At 46.9% G+C, this 24,036-nt stretch overlaps 1 protein-coding gene across 2 annotated transcripts; it reads left to right on the plus strand.

Annotated features, from left to right (window-relative positions):
* Nucleotides 1-1,854: 1,854 nt before the first annotated feature.
* On the plus strand, nt 1,855-18,089 carry TMEM248 (transmembrane protein 248). 2 transcript variants are annotated; one of them, XM_021550920.2, is made up of 7 exons: nt 1,855-2,034; nt 9,973-10,147; nt 11,089-11,374; nt 12,874-13,024; nt 13,682-13,865; nt 14,337-14,480; nt 15,344-18,089. In XM_021550920.2, the coding sequence occupies exons 2-7, from the start codon at nt 9,989-9,991 to the stop codon at nt 15,362-15,364; spliced, it is 945 nt and encodes a 314-aa protein (XP_021406595.1). In that variant the 5' UTR covers nt 1,855-2,034; nt 9,973-9,988; the 3' UTR covers nt 15,365-18,089. The 2 variants fall into 2 exon arrangements, with proteins under 2 accessions (XP_021406595.1, XP_021406597.1); XM_021550922.3 differs by lacking the exon at nt 1,855-2,034 and adding an exon at nt 8,167-8,340.
* The last annotated feature ends 5,947 nt before the right edge of the window (nt 18,090-24,036 follow it).

Consider the following 24,036-nt stretch of genomic DNA (forward strand, 5'->3'; position numbering starts at 1 on the left):
TCAGGAAAGGTGGATTTCCACACCTGGAGTAATCCCTGAACAGGGCTGGAACACAGAGGTGCTCACAAAGTTTGGGTGAGACCCCCAAAAAATAGCAAAGCAGAGGCTTCAATGGAAATATCATCCCTTAAAGTGATTTAAATGGAAATATCATTCCTTAAAGTTATTTAAAATACAGGTGCTGTGCTGTGCCTACAATCAGTGTCAGAAATTAGCTTTATTTTTCCTGCTAAGAGCTCAGTTTCACTGAAAACAAAGATTCTGCAGCTCCTCAGGTTGGATCTTTTTATTGTAAAATATTTCTTTGCATGGGAACTCCTGAGTTTATTTCCTTTGGTTAGGAAGATATTTTAGAGGAAATGTTGGAGTTATTAATTGTGACTGTTGCTCATTAATTCAGTGCTGTCATCTTTGGGTTTCTGACCTTTCAGATCCCCATGGGACTGCTGGAGTTTTACCTCCCCAAAGCATTTTTAGGGAATATTTTTCACCCAAATATTTTAATGCAGAAGTATTAATTTATTTTTTATAATTAATTTCTTTTAATGCAGAATATTTAGGGAAGGTTTTCTCCCAGCTTGCCCAGCTGTCTGGGACAGTAAACAGCTCCACCAGACCTCACATTATCCTCGTGGAAAGGTCATCATATTAATCGATTAAGAATACTAATTTTGTAGGAGTAATGCTAAACGTCATCAATTAATAGTACTGATTTTAATAATAGTAATATATAATAATTATAAGAATACAATATAAACCAATGATATTATTTATCACTATAAATGTAAGTGAAGGTTTGTTTGCTTTAGGGATTGAACCCTGAATAGGGTTAAATCCTTAGAGGCTATTGGAATTAGGTATTGGGGTTTATTATTATTATAAATAGGTATTTATGTCAGGAAACATGACAGAAAAGATGTTTGGGGATGTTTGTAGGAGTAATACTAAACGTCATCAATTAATAGTACTGATTTTAATAATAGTAATATATAATAAGAATGCGATATAAACCAATGATATTATTTATCACTATAAATGTAAGTGAAGGTTTGTTTGCTTTAGGGATTGAACCCTGAATAGGGTTAAATTCTTAGAGGCTATTGGAATAGGTATTGGAGTTTATTATTATTATGAATTAGGTATTTATGTCAGGAAACATGACAGAAAAGATGTTTGGGGATGTTTGTAGGAGTAATACTAAACGTCATCAATTAATAGTACTGATTTTAATAATAGTAATATATAATAAGAATGCGATATAAACCAATGATATTATTTATCACTATAAATGTAAGTGAAGGTTTGTTTGCTTTAGGGATTGAACCCTGAATAGGGTTAAATCCTTAGAGGCCATTGGAACAGGTATTGGGATTTATTATGATATTTATTATTATTATAAATAGGTATTTATGTCAGGAAACATGACAGAAAAGATGTTCGGGGATGGTTTTTGGAGGGAAAGGGGAGGGCGATGGCGGGAACATCCTGAGGGCGGCTGGAGCGGGGGCGCGGCGGCCGGGCCGGGAGGGAACGCGGTGAGGGCCCGGTGCCGTTCCCGGTTCCATTGCCGGTTCAATTCCCGGTTCCATTGCCGGTTCCGTTCCCGGTGCCGTTCCCGGTTCAATTCCCGGTTCCGTTCCCGGTGCCGTTCCCGGTGCCGTTCCCGGTGCCGTTCCCGGTTCAATTCCCGGTTCCGTTCCCGGTGCCGTTCCCGGTGCCGTTCCCGGTTCAATTCCCGGTGCCGTTCCCGGTGCCTCTCGCGGCCCCTCCCGCGCTGCCGGCACCGCCTCAATCTTGTCCGCCCCGCGCCACCGTCGGCGGCGGAGGGTCAGGGCTGCGGCCCGGAAGCGGTGGCGGAGGCGGGGCCCGGCACCGGGGCCTGGCACCGGGGCCTGTCCGTGCGTCCGGCCCGGGGCTGCCCGCGGAGCGGCCTCTCCCGCCCGCCCGTGCCCGCAGCCCCGCCAGGGCACCACCATGGTGCAGAGCCCGCCCGCACGGCAGCGCCGCCGCCTCTGAGCCCCGCCGCGGACGCCGGTAAGGAGCGGGCGGGGGGATGAGGCAGCCGTGAGGCCGCCCCGGGGCTGGGGCGGCAGCGGGAGAGCCGCCGGGGAGAGCCGCGGGCAGCGCCGCCGCCCCGAGCCCCGCGGCCCGCCGGCGTTCGGCTCGGCGGCGGGGCCGCGGCCTCGGTGTGTTTGTGTTATTTGTGTATGAAAATTACGTCGGGAAAGCTCGTCGGCTTGAAGTTTGGGTGCGTGGCGTCGTAGCGGAAAAAAAAAAATATTGAAAAATAATAATTTCTGTAGCGCTAAAAATAATTGTGTTTCCAAATAGCCTCTGAACGGTGATTCCTGCCTTGGGCTTTTTTTTTTTTTTTTTTTTTTTTTTTTTTTTTTGTGTGTGGTTGTTTTGGGATGTTCTCCCCAATTTTCTATATTTCATCCTATTTCACTTTTTTTTTGAGGGGAGTTTAACTTGACTAATGATGGTTTTAATACTAAAATTGCTGGTGCATCATGCCTGGAACATGGCTGCTCCATCCCTGCCGGTGCATCCAAAGCGTGGATCCGAATCACCCTGGGAAAAAACACATTAAACACGGCTGGGATCTTATTTTTCCCTTTTTTTGTGCTTTAGGATTTGTCTTTGGGGAAGTTTATTTCCAGGATTAGCTCAGGAGGGGGAATTATTGCCCTGGCAGGCACACCTGGAGCGCAGATAAGGATTCATTAATTGAGGTTTCTCTCCACATCCTCGCTGAACTTCCCCGAAGTTTGCCCGCTGGAGCAGCGTGGTGGGGAAGGAAACCTGGGCCTGGCAGTTGTGGTAAATGATGATTGCGGGTTTTTTTTTTCCGAGGGCTGAGTTGCAGGAAACGCTCCCCGATGAATCCTTGTGCCTCTGGGCAGGACACAGCGGCTCGGGTTTCACCGGGGAGCTGCTGCCCTGCACCTGCCCGTGCCCGGGAGTAATCCCGGTGGTGGCTGCGCTCCAGCTCCTGCCCAGCAGGTGTGCACAGCCCCGAGAGAACTTCTGTGGCAGCCCCAGCACGGATAATTCTGAATTGTGCCTGGAAATCGCTCCCTGAGCCCAGCCCATCAGGCAGGATTAAGCCCAGGGTGGCTTTGTTACTTGCCCTGATTTGAGGAGTGGCTCTGCTGGAATGTGATTCTTCTTTTCTACTTGAAAGACAAGAGCTTGAAAGGCCACCTGAGAAAACAAAATAGTCCCTGTGCTCTGAGAGTGCCCAGCTGAGGGCAGGGCACAGAGCTGGCTGTCCTTTGTCAGCTGGGGACAGAGGGACAAAGCCTGGCACATCCAGACCCCTCCTGGAGCACCCCCTGAGCTCATTCTGTGGGTCTGGCAGCTGGGATCATCTTTTTTATTAAATAGCAGCACAGGCTTTGTAGAAATGAAGCTGTTTTAGCAATCTAAACTGTTAATGAAACTTGCTGGTGTCAGGATTGTGTTGCTCTTCCCAAACCTCCCCTTACCCAAAGCGTGGCTGGCTAGGAATTCATTTTCTTTCCAAGACTGTCCTGACCTGTGAATAAAGCAGGGCTCAGAACTCCCAGGTTTTGTTTCGGGTGAAAACCTGTGTGTGTGCTGGCATTTGGGGGTTTGTTAATCTGTGAAATGGAGAGTGAACTCAGCCAGCTGGGGCTGAGCAAGCTGAGGTGCTGTTTGCTTTGAGCAGTGGGGGTGAAGCACACAGACGTGAGAATATTCCAGCCATAGCTTTGATATCTCAGCTGTGTCCCAGCTCCCTCATTTCAGTTGGTTTTGCTGCTGTTTCTATTTCCATCAGTGGCCACTGGCTGTTTTGCTGCTTCTCTCCCTTCTTTCCACACCCAAACTCTGAATTTGCCATTCCCCAAAGCTGCCATTTCCTCAGCTTGTCAGTCATTTTTTCTGCTTGTGATTCAAGCTGTGTATCTGTCTGCATCCCTGTCTCCTCACAGTTCTCATTACAGACTGAAGAGCCTTTTCCTGGCATTTCTCTGCACTTTCACTGCTGAATTGGGTCCCACACTCCTTAATGAGTAGCTTTAATGAAGTCAACAATTAACCTTGGTCATTCAACCAGTTTGTGATTATTGGAGAGTTACTGAGAATTTTCACAGTTCCTCAGTAAAGCCATCCTGCATTTTTTGATTTCTAGTGGATCTTCAAAGGTCCCATACAATGGAATAATTTTACTTTTCCTTCCCTCTCCCAGGTTCTCATGCTAATCAGCGGTAACCAGAAAAGCATTTTTAATACAAATTCAAAGTCCTTCATCTATTATTGTGTGTTTCATTGCAGTCTGGGTGATTTGGGTTATGGTAACTCACGTTGGAAGTCGTGACTTGGACCTGGAAAAGCTGGAAGGTTTCAAAATGCCCATGAGCTCTTTTAGATGGAAGGGGATTCATTCCCATGGCACAGGCTCTTGGCAGACAGAGATGCCTGCTTCAAGTTTGGCACCAAAATGTCTCATTTTCTACCAGAGGTTGAGTTCACTTTGATTTTACAGCTGGGTATGTTTTAAATTATGTTTTTCACTTCTAACAAAAGTCAGAATTCAGGGTTCATTGAACCAGGGGAAAAAAGCTTCCTCACTCTATTGCTGCTTCCTGACTTTTAACTTTCCTTGCCTTTTCTCATTCATCATTTTTAAGAACTGAGAACATACAAAAAATACTTGGAACTTGTTTGGATTTGTCTGTTTCTGCACGAATTTTTCTTTCAGTGGGAAATGGAAATCAACTTTGCTGTCCCCAGAGTATCAGCTGGCACGAAGTTCAGGTGCTTGTGGTGATTCCACCAGACTTTTTGAGCAACACAAGTCTGTTGGGAGGGGCTGTCACACACAGATTGAGTAATGTTTGTTTTCCTTTTTGTTCTTTACATCATTGACCTTTTTTTTCAAGTGTTCTGTCTTTATAGAGAGTTGAAAGTCAGGAATTTGGGCGTTTGAAATTCAGTCTAAATTTGATCTTTAAAATTTTCTGTCACTCACCAAATTGCTTCCCTTCCTTGGCTTTGTTTGCTGCTGGTGCCCCTCTTGGGGATGCTGAAATGATTAATTAAGCTTTGAAAAGTGTTTTGAGAGGTGAAAAGAAACATTTAACGCTTCTTTCTATTTGTGCAAGTCCCTGCTTTTTGTTCATATTCTGCATCCTGATCCTTTATCAGGATTCCAGGAGGAAGGAATGTCCTTTCCCACATTTCCAGGCGCTGGTTCCCTCCTGCCCTGTGCAGTTCATGTGCAAAGCCATTTGCCTGCCATTTTCAGCTTCCAGGTTCCAGGAAAATATGGATTTTTTTTATCAGTAAACATATTTGTGAATAAAATAGCTCAGCAAACTGATAAGCCAGTTCTGGCTGGAGCCAATTCCCCTTATCTGCCACTGGAGCAGATGTGTTTGTGCACATCTGCTGATCCTGGGGTTAGATTGGGCTGGATTCAAGGAGCCAAGGTGATGTTTCTGTGCAGTTTCCTCCTCCACACGCCCTGATTGCTTCCCTCCCTGTGTGCTGAGGAGAAACCTGCTGGCATTTCCTAGGAGTTGTTCCTTTTGGTTTCTTTTGTTCTCGCTGAAGGAGGGGAGGAGGCTCGGCTGGACAGAGGTAGTGCTGTGCCCTGGAGGATTCCTCCGGGATGAATTCCTCCTTCCTGCCTGCCCTGCTGCTGCTGGGGAAGGTTTTAGGCTGTGAAATTTCATCCCACTCCCTAAAAAAGATGATCTGAAGCTGCTGTAGATCCTTACACCTCTATTTTTCCCAGATGTAAGGATGAAGTTACCCTTCCTTACACTTGGTCTTGAACCTCATCAAGTTGTCTCAGAGCCACCTCTGCAGCCTGTCCAGATCCTTCCCACACAGCTTGGTGTCACTGCCAGCCTTGTCCCCATGTCCCTGTCACCCTCAAATAGCACCAGCCCCATCGGCATCCCCAGCTCATACAACTCTCATTTCCAGTTTGCTTTATTTTCACTCAAATTTGAAGAGAAGAAATCCAAATGAAAGATGATTTTTGGTGCCTGCTGCTGTTTATTGTTGTTGAAGGTGTTGATGAGAACCACTGCTTTGTTTGCATTTATTTTTGGCTGTTTTCCCATGGTCTGTTTGATTTGTGTTTGTAAATATTCCTTTGGCACATGACATAATTTTCATTTAAAATGGTTAACCCTGAGCTGACCCATTTCCTAACCCCTTTGCTCTCCTGGTAGTGGGACACCTTTGAAAACACAATTGATATATTTTTTTGAGCTGCACAGCTCAATTTGAACACTGTTCTGTGCAATGAGATCTTGAGAATGGAAGAACTTGTGAGATCCTAAAGGAGAAATGCTGGGATAGGCAGTGCTGCCTCCTGCCCTTTTCCTCTTTAGGATATTTCAGTGGTGATTTTACATTTAAACCCTTCCTCTAGAATGATTACCTTGCCTGCACAACAAGAAGGGGAAATATCTGTGAGGAAATTCCATAATTTTAAGCTTTCTAGTGGCAGGGTGGTAGTTGACATTATTGACAAAAATGTCAAATGTCTTTGATCTCTTTAAAATTAATCTTTGGTTTTGGTTTCTTTTCACTTTGCCAACTGCAGTTTTGCTTTCAATACCTGCTTTAGTGCAGCATATGGGTTTTTTATTGTTCTTAGGAATTCAGCTCCTTTGATATTAAGCCTCCAAATGGGAATTTAATACTTCAGCTGTGACTCATTGCATTGACTTTTCAGTCTTTGCAATAGACTTCCAGATTTTCCTTGTTTGCAATTTAGCCTTGAAAAACTCACCAGTCTATTTAAGCAGCTTCCTTTTCCACACTCTTTCATACACAGAGAAAGAGGAATTCACAATGCTGCTCCTTTGAGGTTGCTGTCAGGAGCTGTTTTGGAAGAAATCTCCCCAAATTGTACAATATCTTCTTGCTTTTGAGTTGGCTGCTCAATTCTGTGTTTCTCTGGCATTCTGACAGATTAAACTGTTGTATTTCCCCCCTTTACCATTTTAATCTTTTTCTATGCCTGGGTTTGTAGATGCTGATTTAAGAGCACAACATCTCCAGGGTTTCCTGGCGAGTTCCAGCAGCTGTAACTGCTGCTGAACATCCCTCACTACCCAGCAATTACCTTGGAGCTGCTGGCCAATGTTCCAGCCTGGCAGTTTTCATTCTTGAGCTCCTTGTTTAGTCTGACTGGGGAGATTTTTATTGCACCGAGTATTAAAAGGCTTTGCTGGAGTGGAGAGAGGCAGCAGCAGTCATTAGAGCCACTCACTAAATTATTTATTTGGCTAAAAAGTGAAATCTGATCTTGCTTGCCTGACCTGCCAGGAGGTAAAAGCATTGTTTTGTTTTGTTGTTTTTTTTTTTTTAACTCTGTGAACAAGAAATAAAAGTTTAAATTATATTCTTGAAGTTACTCATTTACACAGAGGAGGAAGTTAGTTACTAGAGCTGGCAGAAGAGTTGTGATTCAATGTGATTCTAACAGAGAGGAGTTTAAGTAAGCTTGAAAGTCTGTAGCCACTTTGATGTAATGCACTGATCTGGATCACAAATTCCGTGACAATTAAACTTACTTAAGTACTATGATTTAAAAATCAGTAATTCTTCAGGCAGCAGCATGGAAACATTCATCCTTCTGCTTTCCCCCATTGCTATTTTCATGTCAGCTCCAGTCCTGAAATCCACAGTTGTTCCCTTTTCCCTCCCAAATGCTCCAAAGGCACATTACTCCTCGGAAATTGCAGCTTATGGCATTTTCTAATTGCTTTCAAAGCCAGTGAGTTATGGCAGCATATTAAACAACTGGCACTTAAAAGCTGGTGATCTCTTACATAAAAATATTAGCCCAAATATTTCCCTGTTTAGGATTTTCAGCACATCCTGGGTTTTTTATGGCTGGTTTAGACCCTGTGGCAAACAGATTGTAATGGAGCTGTTGGAAACCCCTTTAAAAAAAGAATCCCAGCCGTGGATGTGCTGTGGGGGACACTCAGCCCTGATTAAAAACTGCAATAAACTCTGCATCTGTGTTATTTCCTAAAGGAAATTCAGGAGGGACACTGCCTACAAGTCTGCTTTTGGTTTAGGTTTTCCATCTCCCCATGTGTCTCCCACTTTTCCAGATGGAGTGTTTGGGATTTTGCTTCTGGATGGAACGTTTGGGGTTTTTAACTCGGGCTCTTTTAAGGAATTTGCTGCCAGGGACGAGATAGGCAGAACGTGCAGAAGGGCGGATCATTCCCAGCACGATCCCTGCCAGCCCCAGCTCTCCCTTCCCTGTCCCTCTGCCTTCTGCCACCTTCCCTGGCCTGCCTGGCTGTGCCACAGCTGCTCTGGGACAAAGTTCTGGTAAGGTGCACGTTTCTCATCACCTCTCATCCCTCTCCTTTCCCTGCTTTTCACCCTGGGTTTGTAGAGATGTTCGCAGCACCCGCTTCTCGCTGAGAAAAGCTTCCTGGCCATTGCAGGGTGGATGGAAAGGGGTTGATGGTGCAAAATAATAAAGTCAGGATGAGATCTTGAGCTCTGGAGAGCTCTGTCTCAGCAGGTTTCGGCCAGGAGGGCGAGTGGGGAGTCAGCAGGCACAGCCCAGGGTTGTGTTGTTGGCACTGTACCTGTGTCTCTTCTCCCCGAGCTGGGTTTTCCCCTCTCTGGGACACTTCTGCAGGTTCTGTCAATATTTCTTCTGCTAGCAGGAACTGCTGAAGCATCCCTGCCAGTAAAATCCTGAGTATACACAAGGAAGTTGGGATCATTGTACTCTGCGGGCTCTGAAAAGGGCTTTGTCTTCCTGCTTGTCCTTTACCCTTCTTTTGTTTTCTCTTAAATCAATAGATCACATCACATATCCCTCCCTGCCTTGCCCTGTGCCTCTCTCCTCCTCTGAGCTGCCACTTTTCAGCCCTGCTACACCTGCATTGTAAATGACAATGCTGGGAGTCAGGAGCAGTCCCTGCCTTAATTAAATGTTACCAGATCTCTATTGGATGTTCCAGCTTTAACCCTTGCAGTACAAAATTCTTCTTGCCTTTCCCTCAGAATTTTGGAGATCAGCAGCACATTGCTAGGAGCAGCTCCTGCCTTGGTGGTTTAGCTGGGGTTAAAATCCTTTTCAGCCAGGGTTTTAGGTAGGACAAAGATAAGGGTTGGCTTGGAGTTCCTTCTTGCAGAGCTTCTGAAGGAGTTGTCACAAGGCTGCCCTTTAACACCTGGCTGTTTGTTTTTCCCTGGGTGTGGAGATGGGGAAGTTGATACAAGAATTTGGGTCTTTTGGCTCTGCAGATGAAAATTTAGGAGGGGACTCATACAAAATATTATATCTGGGGCAAAAATTAATGACCTGGGACATTTCCTCAGCTTGTAAGGAAGCATAGTTTCCCTGGCTATGCTTACAGACAGAACAAAAAGTTCTAGATCCTGCAAGAATTAAATAAAGGCCAGGAGTTTTCCAGCCTCCACCTTAATGTAGTTTTTTGGGTGTTTCTGCCCATAGAATTCTTGGTGCAAAAGCCTTAAATAACGTAGGGCTGTTTCTCAGATCCTGCTTTGAAAATAGAGGCATTTGGGATGGGGTAAAGAGGGATCCTTAAGGCTCCAGCCTCGGTTTTCAAAGGATGTGCAAAGTTTGATTTGTACTTTGGTGCATTCAGACATTACTGGCATTACAATGTGGCAGTGACACCCTGCCTGGAGAAAGGCAAGAACTGCCTTTATTATTTATCAGAGATGCTGGGCTGTGCTGGCAGCCCTCATTCCTTAACACCCATTCCCAGCTGGCACTTTGAGCCCTGGGAAGGTGATGTGGAGCCTGTTCTGATCACTGCTGTGTTTCAGGCACACGCTCTGTGCTCCGTGAACAGCCCCGGAATCGAATCTCCATTCTGTGTAACAAACCCATTTCTCTCTTTCTGTCTGTGATCCACCACCCCTCAGCTGTAACACACAGTCCAGTGACTCTGTTGGAACACTCTTTCCCCTCAGGTGAACAATCAGAATAATGTTCTACATAAACCTCTTGGAGAACCTGAAGGTTTATATCAGCAGCCGCCCTCCGCTCGTGGTCTTTATGATCAGCGTGAGCGCCATGGCCATCGCCTTCCTGACACTGGGCTACTTCTTCAAAATCAAGGAGATCAAATCCCCAGAAATGACAGAGGTACGTGCAGAAATTATGTTCCTTTGGAAAACATTCCTGAAGTTAATTTTTTTCCCCTCCTAGAGAGCACAGTGTTGTATGGGGGTGTCTCCATTTTACTTTCAGAAGGGCTGTTGGGGTGAGTGTTTGTTAGTTGTTTTATATCAATGATGAGGCCCAAATCATCTGTCATGGATCTTCCCTGCTGTGGCTAGGAACCTTTCAGTTTGTTATTTAGGTGTTACTCTGTTTATTTTGCTGGTTGGGGAACTTCTTCCCTCAGCACTGTCCTGTAATGAGGGAAACCTGGGCAGAAACCACTCACCCCAGAGCGTGGTGAGGGGCTTGGAGCGCAAGTCCTGTGAGGAACAGCTGAGGGAGCTGGGGGTGTTTAGCCTGGAGAAAAGGAGACTCAGAGGTGACCTTGTCACTCTACAGCTCCTGAAAGGTGGCTGTGGGCAGGTGGGGTTGGGCTCTTTCTCCAGGCAGCACTGACAGAACCAGAGCACACAGCCTCAAGCTGCACCAAGGGAAATATAGGTTGGATATTAGAAAAAAGCTTTTCATGGAAAGAATGATAAAGTTCTGGAATGACTACCCGGGGAGGTGGTGGAGTCCCCATCCCTGGGTGTGTTTAACAAAGCCTGGATGTGACACTCAGTGCCAGGGTTTAGTTGAGGTGCTGGGGCTGCGTTGGACTCCATGATCTTGAAGGTCTCTTCCAACCTGTTGATTCTGGGAATTCTGTGAGCAGACTGACTTTCCTTTCTGGCTCAGGGGAGGGAGCTGGGACTGAACCCATCTGACTTCTACAAACAACTTTGCTGTAGTTGAGCCAGCCCTGCTGGTGTTTGTGTTGCTCTGTGAGCCATGTGATTTTTGTTCAATGGCCTGGAACCGGGACGGGACCGAGCGAGGCGTGAGCTCCCTCATGGGCTTGAAATGTCCCCTTTTGTTTTAAGGATTGGAATACTTTCCTGCTGAGGTTTAATGATTTGGACTTCTGTATATCTGAGAATGAAACCTTGAAGCACCTCCTGAACGACACCACAACTCCAGAGAGCACCGTGACCAGCGGGCAGGCCCGGTCTTCCACGCAGTCCCCACAGACCCTCGAGGACTCTGGTCCCATCAACATCTCTGTCACCATCACGCTGACCCTGGACCCTCTCAGACCTTTTGGGGGATACTCTCGCAATGTCACACACCTCAGCTCCACCATTTTTGGGCACCAGATTGGGCTTTCAGGTAGGCAAGGCTGGACCTTTAAAAATCCAGGTTATAGTTGGCTTTTAGAGGTTTTTGTTTTTCTAACCTTTCACAGGGGGATTGGCTTCTAACTGAAACTATAGGTTTAGATTAAATCTTAGGAAGAAATTCTTTATTGTGAGAGTTACAAGTACTCAGAAACTGGCTGCCCCATCCCTGGAAGTGCCCAAGGCCAGGTTGGACAGGGCTTGGAGCAACCTGGGCTAGTGGAAGGTGTCCCTGGCCATGCCAGGGGAGTGAAATAAGATTGTTTCCGGGCCCCCCTCCAATCCAAACCATTCTATGATTCCAAATAATTGTATGATTTTAATAACTATATAATTAAATAAAAATTTACCAGCTTATTATGGGTGAGATAACTCTTATGCACAGAACACAGATGTGTTCTGAGAACACTCAGATTTATTCTGAGTTTATTCCTGTAAGGAGCCCTTCTCTTGTTTGTTAGAAGAACTTTTCCCTGCATTCAGAATGGAAAAGAACCTGCAGGCATGCCAAGATCAGGCTTGGCAGTTTGAAATGATTAAACCTAATGACAATGGAAGGTCATTTTTAAGCCAGCAAAATTCCAAACAGTGACTCTCTTCAGTTTTGTCTTGATCCATCAAGTCCTCAGCTGACATTTCAAATGTGACATAGATGCAGTAGAGAGTATTATGTTGCCTAAAAAATTCTAGTTTATCTAAAATGCATAAGTGAATCAGCTTTAATATCACAAACATCACCAGATAAGATGATTATGGCTTCTGTGGTGTGCAGAGACCAATCTGCTCTCTGGCTGCCTGCCAGGAAGCTTTGACAGGAGTTCATAGAGAATTAATAGAAATTGATAATAGAACCTCACTGTATTTTAGCTTTCAGCCAGAACTACATTTTAAATAATGTTGAAGGTCTTGAACCTGTGGAGAGACATTGCCAGCAGCTGCAAATGTGCATTACTGGGTTTTCTGTTGTTATTTTGTTGCTGCTTTGAGAGCTACCAAATGCAAGTTCCATTTGCAGCAGCCTGGATTTGTTTTCAATCTGAATTTCTCCGTGTGGAGTTATCATACAGGACTTAATGTGCAGTTCAGTATCTGCTGACACCTTTTTCTCTGCACAAATATCTCCAGTTTGAAAAGTGAGCATCTGAAAAAACAGATGTGGAACAAAGTTCTTAGCAGGAGAAAGGCTTTTCTAATAAAGGTCTGTGAACATGCATGAATTCACTTAAAAGGAGTTTTTAATTTCTGAAAGCAGCCTGATGATCCCAGTTCTGAGGTGGGAGAGATTAGAAAGAGCAGCAGCTGGGGGATTTTGTGGTTTGTTTTGGGTTTTAACTTTTCTTTTTGCTCTCTTTGTTGCCTGCAAAGATCCGGGATGACTCCAAAGGGTGATACTTCCTGCCTGAATCATTTGTGTGTTCTCCTTCTCCCAGCAATTGTTGCTCAGATACTTTTGTGACCCAAACCCCAACTTTCCTTGTCTCTTTCTCAAAGGCAGAGAATCCCACGAGGAGATAAACATCACCTTCACCCTGCCAGCTGCCTGGAATTCTGATGACTGTGTCCTGCACGGCCACTGCGAGCAGGTCGTGTTCACCACCTGCATGACTGTGACAGCAGCCAGCAGCGTGTTCCCAGTCACAGTGTAAGTGCAGCTCTGCCCCAGGGGCTGCTTCCTGCCTCATTCATTCCTCTGACTCCTTACTTCCTCATGAAAATTCCTGTTAATCATGGAAATTATGGCCTTGCGCTCCTTCCCCCATGGTGAAACATTTGTCACAAAACCTCTGATGTCTTAGAGATTTTTTGGCCCATGCCTGCCTTTCAGCTGTGATTTAAACGTCACTGGGAGCAAGAGAATCCGTGGAAATTTAAGGGATTTAGCTCATAATTGAGTTTCAGAGATGAGATTTGACACTGAGGTTCTCACCCTCTTCCCTGCTGAGAGATCAGCACAAGGCAAAGGCTGCTTTGCCTTCATCAAAATATCTTCCCTCTGTCTTCTCTGGATTCCCTGACACTGTTCCATCCAGCCTGGAGAAGCCCAGGCTGTGGGAAGCCTTAGGAAAACCAGTGTTTTTCCAATTAAGCTGTGGGATGTTGGCTTAGTGCAACAACGTGCAGTTAAATTCTGATTTTAGCATAGCAATCATGTGGCTTTTGGGGGTTTTTAACTTAAACTTTGGGGTTTTACTGTTGCTTTGGAAAGCCCAAACTAAAACCATGTTTTGAGAAGCAAAGTTGTCCTGGTTGAACATGGAAAATAAATTTCAGGGTGCTGATTATTTCTGTTTTCTTGCAGTCAGCCACCACATTGTGTTCCTGAAACCTACAGCAATGCCACTCTGTGGTACAAGATCTTCACCACGGCCAGGGACTCGAACACAAAATATGCCCAGGATTACAACCCCTTCTGGTGTTACAAGGGAGCAATTGGCAAAGTCTACCATGCTTTAAATCCCAAACTAACTGTTATAGTTCCAGATGTAAGTGCTGTGCTGTTCCTCTCGTGTTTTCAGTAAATGCTTAGCTCTGGTTTCATTGGATATGGTTCCTAAAATTTTCAGGTTTTGCTGCTGGTTTATTGTGTGGTTTCATTGGATACATTTCCTAAAATTGTCATTCTTGCTGCTGGTTTATTGTGTGGTGTGGGGCCTGAGAATGCTCCACCCTAATGGATTTTATGATCTTCATCCACGTGCCTCACAGCTCTTAATAACCACCATTTATGCTTTGAAAGCATTTCACAAAAGCCTCTGCCAGTATTTGGAAAAATATCCCTAACACAGATCTTTATCACAAGAAACATTTTGTGCCACAATTCAGAATCACTCCCATCGCTGTGTAAAAGGGAGAAAGTTGATTAATGAAGTAATTTCTGTGTTGATTTGGTAATTATTGCTTTAATGCCAAGTGCTAAGTCAGTAAATGGTTCTAATTTGCTTTTCTGTGTGCAGGATGATCGCTCTCTAATAAACCTGCACCTCATGCACACCAGTTACTTCCTCTTTGTGATGGTGATCACAATGTTCTGCTATGCAGTCATTAAAGGCAGACCAAGCAAACTGAGGCAAAGCAACACAGAATTCTGCTCTGAAAAGGTGAGTGTGTGGTAACAAAATCCTGACTCTGATAAGGAAACAGAGAAAAGCTCCTGTTGGGCAGAGGACAGACTGGTTTTTCTTGTCTCTGGAGATGGGGATTTAATTGCTTTTTACTGTGGACAATGCAGGTAGGGGTTATAAAATCCACACAAGTGCTTTGGAAATCCTCAAAATGAGATTTCCGTCCCCCAGAAATGGATTATTGCAGTTCAGGAAGTGCTGGGCTGTGACTCTTCTATGATAGTTCTGGTGTTGCTTGAACTGTTTTGGTGAAGCAATGAATAGTGGCATTAAATCTTCATTTATTCATTATCTTTTACCACAACAGAATCAAAACCTTGAGTAAAACATGATACATCATTCTAAGGGTTGTTCATCAGAATTAAGTTAAAAACAAAGCTGTTGAAAGAGTCATTGGTTGTTAATTAGACTTAAGTTAAAAACAGTAACAAAGCTACTGAAAGAATCATTGTTCAGTATTACCTTGGGGACCTACAGTTTGCCTGAAGGATTAAATATGAATATATTTAATTGAGGAGTAGGAAGCCAGTGTTGTCACCTTTTGATCTTAATGATATTTTGTAGTTTGGGGTGGTTTTTGTGGGTTGTTTTTTTTTTGTTGGTTTTTTTTTTTTTTTTTTTTTGGTTTTGAGTGGTTTGGAGCTTTTATTCTATTGATTTTTGCAAAGTACAAAACTCCTTCAGACTCACTTTGATTTCCTTTCCAAGTCAGACTTTCCAGGCTTGCTTTGAAAAGTCAAGGACAGCTCTGCCAGCTCACAGAGATAAATCATATCACTGTTACAGGATTAAGAATTTGCCTTTAATTAAATATTTTATTTTCCTTTTTTCTTTTCCAGGTTGCTTTGTCAGAAGCATAAAACCCCCCCTCTCCTCCTGAGAACGACCGAAACCATTGCCTGCTGAACCCAGCCTGGGTCTTAACACTCTGTGAATCCATTACCTTGCAATGTTGGTTTATTCCAACCAAAGACATTTCAAAGTGCCTGTAATTGATTTGTACATATTTATAAAAGCAGAATATCCAGAGTAATTCTGAGCAGATGTGCTTGTCCCGTGGCGCGGTCGGGATGCTCCGGCCCTGCCCTGGGACAGCCCCACGTTGGTGTAGATAACTCCAGTGAAAAGGCTCCACAGAGGCAGAGATTTTTGTCTAGCTGCACCTGGGCAGGTGAAGATGCCTTTGCAAGTGTCTCAAACCAACCAAGAGATGTTTGGTTTTTTGCCCAATCTGTACAGTGTGTTTGAACCAAGTATGCACCTTTGATATAATCCTGCATTTCCAGAGCCACCAATCTACAACATTAATTCAATGTGTGTTTGTGTGGCCTAATACTTTATTCCATTTGCTCCTTGCTTGCAAGAAAAGATATCAACGTTTTAGATTTTTTTTCTCTTTTGGAAGAAAAAAAAAATACATATTCACATTTTAATAGTGCTGTATTTAGGACAAACTTGTGCTTTTATTCATAGTAAAAAAATTAAGAAGTGAAGTCCCATTTTAAACTGTTACTTACTGAAAAGAACTGTTCGATTTTTTTGTTTTGGTTTGTTTTTTTGGTTTGTTTTTTTGGTATTTCATTTGGCTTGCTGAATGCCAGAGACCCAGTCAGCACAGAGACTATCTGGAAAACTTTTCCACTTGGCCTTCCATCCCCAGCCCTCCAGCCAGGATTGTGTGTCTCTGCTGCAGAGCAGCTGTCTGTACACTTTTTTCCCTTTTTTTTTTTTCCTTTTCTTTCTAGGAAGTGAAACTTAATAAAAAGATATATTGTGTTAACAGCCTGCTGGGGCTCTGCACAGCCTTGGGCAAGTGCAAAGAGTGAAAGGAAAAGAGATCCCAGTTTGTTCCAGAGCTTCACTCTGGGACTGTGTCTGCAGCTCTGAGGGGCAGCTGCCACTGGCACTGCTGAGCTCTGGCATTAAATTCATTAAATTGCCATTTTCTGCTGTCCACTCAGGGGGAAATGGCCACAAAAGTGGGGCTCTTGTGAGGAAGGTCATAGAAACCACCCAGTGAAATCCCTTCTGTTCTCTGTGCATTCTTCAGTCAGAGATTTGAGTCTGTGCATTTCTCCTTTTTCCATTCTGCCTTTTGCTGTTTTTTCTTCCTGGTTCCTTGAGCAGCCTCCTTAATTTCAAGGTTTAGGCTCTTCCTGCAGACATTTCCACCACTGCTTTTAAATCTCACTGGTTGCCTTAATTGACTATTTTACTTTTCTCCCAAAATTCATTCATTCATTGCTCCCAACAGGCTTTTATTCCTCCTCCTTTTGCTCCAAACTCCACAGAAGAAAAGAGCCAAGTGAGAATCTCGTAGTCTCAGTGATGCTGGCAGAAAATTCCCAGTTTGTTCCCTCCAGACACCACTCCAGGTCTGTGTGTGTTGGGACTTCAGTAAGTTCACGAGTGTTAAGGGTGTTTGAGCAGTCACGGTTTCCTTCAGAACACGTTTCCTCCCACAGTTTCAGTTCCCCAAGTGGGATTTACCTGACATATTTTCCTCCAGGGAACGTTTAGGCAAAGCTTTAGAGATGGCCTGGTTTGAAGTTTAGGGATAAAAAGAAGCTTCCAGTTTTCTCCTGATGCTGCTGTGGGCTGCTGCTGCTTCCCTGGGATGAGGCGGGGGAGTGAAACAGGCCCAGAGTTTCTCCTGAGCTGTTCCTAAATCCCAGCCTGAGCTGTTCCTAAATGACACAAGCCCAGCCTTCTTTGCTAATCCTCACTCCAGGAGTTGCCTCAGAGGGTGGCTTGATCTGGGGACCAAAGGCAGGAATAGGAGATGGATTGGGAGAGAGGAATCTTGGAAATACCCAAAAACCACCCAATGTCACCTGACTCCTCCAGGAGAGCAAAGCAAATCCTCCTTCCTTCACCAAATTCAACCCCAAATGTCCCAGCTGGAATTTGGGCAGTTAGGGGAACCATTTGGGAATGAAAGGAGCCTGCTTGGCAACTTCTGCCCCACTTGTTGCACCCCCCAGGAATATTAAAGATTGTCACCCACAGATGCAAAAGGGAGAACGTTGGAGAGTTGGATTTTTTGGCTTTAGTTCATCCTTTTGCCCCCTGCACTGCAGCAGGGAGGTGCAGGGTGTCCCAGCAGGCCAAAGTGCTGGAATGCTGAAGAATATTGGATTGTTCCCAGGCGATGTACAAAGTTAAATGCAGCCAAACAGAAGAGTTAAAACTTAATATTAAAGTTCAGATCATATTGATCTTTCCTTTTTTTGTTTTCTTTTTTCTTTTTAACTATGACTTGAATCAGTTTTGATTCTATTTGTATGTGTTTTCTTGTTCTTAGAAAGCTGCCATTTTCTTTTTTTTTTTTTTTTTTTTTTTTTTTTTTTTTTTTTGCATTTTCTTTGGCATTACATAGAAAATCTGAGCCTTGGTTTCAACCCTCTGCAGGTGATTGTAGGGTTTGAGATGGCTGTTTTTTGGTTTTTGTTTTGTTCTTACATTTCACTTGTCTTGTTGCATGATGGTTAATAGCTGATTTGGAAATGACATTTCTCTCCTAGATTAATTTTTGTGTTTGTAAGATGTGCATATTGCTTTGCAGAATAAAAACTATGAAGTTTATCCTTGCTGTCTTTTTTTTCCACAGGCTAGTAGCTGCAGAGGTTTTATAAATCAACCAAAATTATCTGGAGCACAGGAGGAAATCAGGGAAAAATCTGCAGCAAAATGAAATTGAATTTGGGTTGTAAATTCTCTTTTCCCCTCCAGCACTCATCAAAACCTTGCTGGTGATGAATTGCCTGGCAGGGAGAAAATCAATTTGAAGGTAGCAGCCTGTTTCTGTTTAACTCCTGGGACTTGTCACTGAAATTTGGATTCCTGAGCTCCAGCCCTGTCCTGGGAGATGCTCAGGAGCTGCACACACAAAGGTTCCATTGTGGGTCCTTTCTCTCAGCTTTTGCCAAATTTTTGGGTGCAGTCTGAGGCCTGACCTTGAGTGTCTGTGAGCCGGGGCTGGGAAGAGCTCAGTGACTTTGTTTTGGGTTTTTTTGGTTTTTTTTTTTTTTGGCTCCTTGCAATAGGATTCGGGCACCTCGATGGAATAAATTGCAGTAAGATTCAACCTGTAGTGACAAAAAGAGTAAGGCAAGGCAGAAAGCAGATTTTTAAAATGTTTGTGAATCAAAAAATGTCACATTTGCGTGTCATTTGTCTTTTGAAAGGATCCCTGCTGGTAATATTCCAGGAGAAGGGGTTTTATAGTGAGAAGGGTGGTAAAATATTCCCTGTGGGAATTATTTTAATTATGGGATAATCACACCAAGGATTTGGTTTTTTAGTGGGGAAAGGATGAGAGCCCAGTTGCAGCTCAGGTGAGGGACTGAAAAACAGGTGTCCTTGGACCCTGTGTAAACAAAATTGTCACCTAGAAGGAAAAAATGGCTAAAAAAGATGATTTTGGGGGGTAAGGGATTGCAGTGGGGCTCGGAGCAATGGATGTGCCCCTATATTTGAGCCTCGCCCTTGTGAAAGCTTGGTTGTGTTCCTTAAAGCTCAGGAAATGGGGGAAAACAGCTTAAAAATGCACATTTCCAAAAGGAAACCGTCCCTGAGATCCCAGGCAATGCAGGGGACCTGAAAGTGCCTGGAAAAGAGAAGAAAGCAAACGTGGACCTGGGTCAGGGGGAGAAGCCTGGAATTCCTGCAGGGAATGTAGGATGAGGTAAACTGAGGCATGTCAGTGGGAAAGGGGGAGGGGGACTGAGGGGACTTGGGGCTGGAGTGGGATCCCAGGGGATGGAGGGGAAATCCAGAGGGGGCTCGGGGAGGATGGAGGGGCTGGAACGAGGATCCCGGAGGGGAATTCCTGTGGATGGAGGGTCTGAAATGGGTCCCGCAGCAGGGGATCCCTGCAGACACAGGGGCTGCGGGAAGAACCTGAAGGGAGGATCGCTGCGGATGGAGGAGCCGGAAAGGGAATCCCTTGGGATGAGGGTGTGGAGGGGAAATCCTGGGATTCCTGAGAAAGGAGGGGGTGGAGGCGGCGGTGGAGGGGGATCTCGGAGCGGGAATTCCTGAGGGGGAATCCTGAGGATGCAGAGGCTGGAAGGAGAACCGTGAGCGGGGAGCGCGGGGGATGGAGGGGATGGAGGGAGATCCTGGAGCGGCGATTCCTGAGGGGGATCCCTGAGGATGGAGAGGGTGGAGGGAGATCCTGGAGCGGCGATTCCTGAGGGGATCCTTGAGAATGGAGAGGGTGGAGGGAGATCCTGGAGCGGCGATTCCTGAGGGGGATCCCTGAGGATGGAGGGGGATCCTGAGGGGGATCCTTGAGTATGGAGAGGGTGGAGGGAGATCCTGGAGCGGCGATTCCTGAGGGGATCCTTGAGAATGGAGGGGGTGGAGGGGGATCCTGGAGCGGGGATTCCTGAGCGGGATCCCTGGGGATGGAGAGGGTGGAGGGGGATCCTGGAGTGGCGATTCCTGAGGGGCATCCCTGAGGATGGAGGGGGATCCTGAGGGGGATCCCTGAGGATGGAGAGGGTGGAGGGAGATCCTGGAGCGGGGATTCTTGAGGGGGAACGTGGAGCGGCGATTCTTGAGGGGATCCTTGAGAATGGAGGGAATAGGAAGGGGATCTTGGAGTGGGGATTCCTGAGGGGATCCCTGAGGATGGAGGGGATGGAGGGGGATCCTGGAGCGGGGATCCTGGCGAACAAAGGGTCCGGAGGGGGTCCGTAATGGGGTGTCCCTCTGCGGTGTCCCTGTGCGGGTGTTCCCGGTGTCTGTGCAGTGTCCCTGTGCGGGTGTCCCCGCCCGCTGTTCCCGGTGTCTCTTCCCGCTGTTCCCGGTGTCCCTGCCCGCTGTTCCCGGTGTCCTCGCCGGACACCGCTGGGTGGCGGCACGATCCCGTCCTTTCCCCGAGCGGGGCCGGATTCCTTTCGGAGGGGATGGAAAAGCGCTGGAACCGCAGCGTTTTCCCATCCCGGTGCTCCCCGGGGGTCTCTGGCTCCGGGTGATGTCCGGCTTTGGCAGCGCCCGGGTTCTGTGCACTGAGAACTGACAAGTGAGGTTTTTCCTGGGAGATGTCCCATGGGAGAGGCACTCCCAGTTCACCTGCGGGTTCAGGGCATCGGGAATGCGGCCGTGTGCTCCCCACCGTGCCCCCGACATCCTCCCAGCACAGCAGGACACCAAAACACCTCCCTGACAAAATTCCTTGTCCCTTCATCCCCATCTCGATTCAGCATCCCAGGCCACGGATCAATTCTTAATTACAAATATTTCACATCTGCAGCTGCCTGGGGGAAGTCTGGGGAGTGAGGTTGTTTTCCTCGTGTCTTGTTTCCAGGCAGGGAAAGGGAAGAGCAGGAAACTTGCAAGGAATTAACTGGGTTTGTGGATCCCCCCTTGGAAGCCCAGCCTGGTGAGCACAAAGGTCAAAGCAATCAGACAAAACTTTTCCTGCCATCGGTTAAAGGAGGAATTCCAGAGGATTTGCTTTTCTCTGTTGTGACAGCCGTGAAGCTCAGCCCCCAGGTCTGGTGCTGCTTCTGGCTGCCAAGCACAGAATTAATGTCAGCACTTATATTGGGGTAGAAAGGTGCTGATTCCACCATGGTGGCTCAGATCCCTGCTGGCAGCAAGACTTCATCTTTTCCCGACCAAAACCCAGCTCAGGTACCCAACATTGCCCTGAATGCAACGAGAATTAATTTTTCTTCGGGAGATTTGAACTTCCCCACTCCCCCTCCTTTATTTAAAGCCACAATCCCCGCGATTCCCGGCTGTGATGAAACTCCTTCCTCCCTTCGCTTTGGAGGCAGCTGCTGCTGTCGGGGAGCGAGGCAAGCTCCTGTAATTATTTATGGCACTCCATCGTGCGTGCATAAAATGGTTTGTAGGAATCTTTCCTGAATCACGGGATTGCTCCCAGCAGGGAACGCCGCTGCCGCGAGGATGCTCTGCCAGCGCCAGGGTGACACCAGCCGCATCCCGTGCGCGGAGGGGACGCAGATTGTCACCGAGGAGAATCCCTCCCCTCAGGCATCGCCCATTTGAGGAGTGCGGGGTGAGGGGAGCCCCCAGGCCGGGCCCGGCATCTCCTCCCAGGCTGGCACAGCTGGAGGCTGCCAGGAGCCCTGGCGACAAGGACAGCGGCTGCGAGGTGCCGTACTGGGGCTGAGGGGCAGCAGGAAGGAGCCCCGGCAGCCAGGGATTGCTGGGGCTCAGGACAGGCTTTTGTGTGCCTGGGGTCGCTGGACCCTTGGGATGGCTGCCCTGACAGAGGCGGGATCCTTTGGGAAGCGCTTCCACCTGGCTGAGAGCCGGGATCCGGGCAGGATCCTTTGGGAATTGCTTCCACCTGGCTGAGAGCCGGGATCCGGGCAGGATCCTTTGGGATTCACTTCCACCTGGCTGAGAGCCGGGATCCGGGCAGGATCCTTTGGGATTCACTTCCACCTGGCTGAGAGCCGGGATCCGGGCAGGATCCTTTGGGATTCACTTCCACACGGCTGAGAGCCGGGATCCGGGCAGGATCCTTTGGGATTCACTTCCACCTGGCTGAGAGCCGGGATCCGGGCAGATCTGTGCTCAGAGTGCATCAGTGACACCGCCTGGGGTGGATCCACCGCTGCTGCTGCTGCTACACCAACCTCGAGTCTTTTGCGGCGCTGCAGCTGCAAATTGAGCGAAATTGGAGCTCAGCTTTAGGGCTGCCCCAAAATGAAGCCCAGACTCTCATTCCTGGTGGGGTGGGGTGGGATGGGCAGGGCAGGACACGGCCCTGCTGCCTGCAGGTGTGCAGGGTGGTGGCAGCGCTGTCACTGAGGGGCTGCTCCCCTGCCCTGCCACCTCCCCTGAGCTCTCCCGAGTCCTGATGGAGCCGGGCAGATCTGGGAATATTTCAGCCACCAGATCCGAGCTCCCAGGCGTGGGGAGCGTTGTTCTTTGGAGGCTGACAGGGATGGGGACAGGCTGGGTGAGGCTCTGCTGAGTGGGGTGAGCTGCTGCCTTTGAACAGGATCAGGGTTTGAGATCAAAAACTCACTGAAACCAACATTTCTGGGCAGGTTGAATCGCTCTTTTTGTGGTCCATACCCGGCTTTGAGCAGTAGGTGTGGGATGCTCCAAGTGCTCTCCACGGTGTGACCTCAGTGGGGTCAGAAGTTTGTGGCTCTTGAGGACAGCACATCTCTGCCATTTTTTGGCTGGATTTTCCTGAGAGCAACTTGCAGATGTTGATGTTGGGAGCACAGGGCATCCAGAGCTGGCTGGGACAGCCCACAAGAGGCAGAGAGCTCCTGCTGGAGAGATTTCTCTGCTGGGGCCTCATCCTCTGGGGCTTTGAGAAATACTGCCTTCTCCTTCTCCTTCTCCTTCTCCTTCTCCTTCTCCTTCTCCTTCTCCTTCTCCTTCTCCTTCTTTCTCCTTCTCCTTCTCCTTCTCCTTCTCCTTCTCCTTCTCCTTCTCCTTCTCCTTCTCCTTTTCTCCTCCCAGCCTCACTCCCTGTGACACAGCCTTGCTGGCAATTTTGCCATCGATTGCAAATCCAGATGTGACCTTGCTGCCAAGAGATTTTGGGAACCATCCCTCCCTGCTGCTCTTTCCCTGCAGGGGGAGGGTGCTCGGGGCCTGGCTCTGCTCATTTCCCAAAATCAGCCACTTCCAGCCTCAAGCCTGGGGCGTTTCAGCTGCTGCAGAGAGCTGCCAGGAAAGCTGCAACCTTCGGCATTCCTGGAAATGGGAAACCCTCCCATGTCCAGCCAGCTCCTCATCCAAAACTCTCCGTGCTCTTAGGAGGGGTTGCTTTTCCTCCTGGAAAGTGGAGGGGTTGGGATTTGTGTGGTTGAACCTCCTGGGAGATGCCAAGAACCTGTTAGAGGGGTTCAATTTAGTTTCTTGGGCTTCCAGAGGTGCTGGGAGCAGAGGGTGACTCATTAATGCATCCCATGTGGGAATGCTGGCATCTGCATCATGCCAGGGTGGAGGCCTGGAAGTGGCAGGGGGCTTTTTTGAGGCTGTAAAGTGATTTATTTGTTTTATTTGCAAAGGAAAAAAAAAAAACAAAACTACTTGTTAAAAAGAAAAAAGAAATGTTTATTTGATTTATTTGTAAAGAGATGTAAAGGGAAGGCAAAGTGATTTATTTGCTTCCAAAGCCACAACAGAGAAGAACCCTCTCAGCAAAAACAAAAAGATCATTTAAACCAGGAATCTTCTGTCTCTGGATGGATTTGGGGTCTGTTTGGGGTGTTTGGCTTTGCTTGTCCAGGGATTTGGTATCAGTGGGGTCATCTCCTGTGGCTGGATGGATGGATGGATGGGTGGATGGGGTGGGAATTGCTGCAGCTCAGATGGGACTGGGCAGGCTCACTGGAGTTTTTTGGGGTGTGTTTTGGGGCTGTCACAGCTTTGACAAATGCTGATATGGAGCACCCAATTCAGGCCACCCTGTTGGAGTGACGACCACACAATTTCCAAGTTTCCATCCTTCCATCCTTTCCAGGCATGGAAGTGGCTCTGTTGGACTTTCCCTCACTGATAAAAACCCCAAAATCATCTC

This window comes from Lonchura striata, chromosome 20 (assembly GCF_046129695.1).
Source record: "Lonchura striata isolate bLonStr1 chromosome 20, bLonStr1.mat, whole genome shotgun sequence".
In the NCBI taxonomy this organism is placed as follows: domain Eukaryota; kingdom Metazoa; phylum Chordata; class Aves; order Passeriformes; family Estrildidae; genus Lonchura; species Lonchura striata.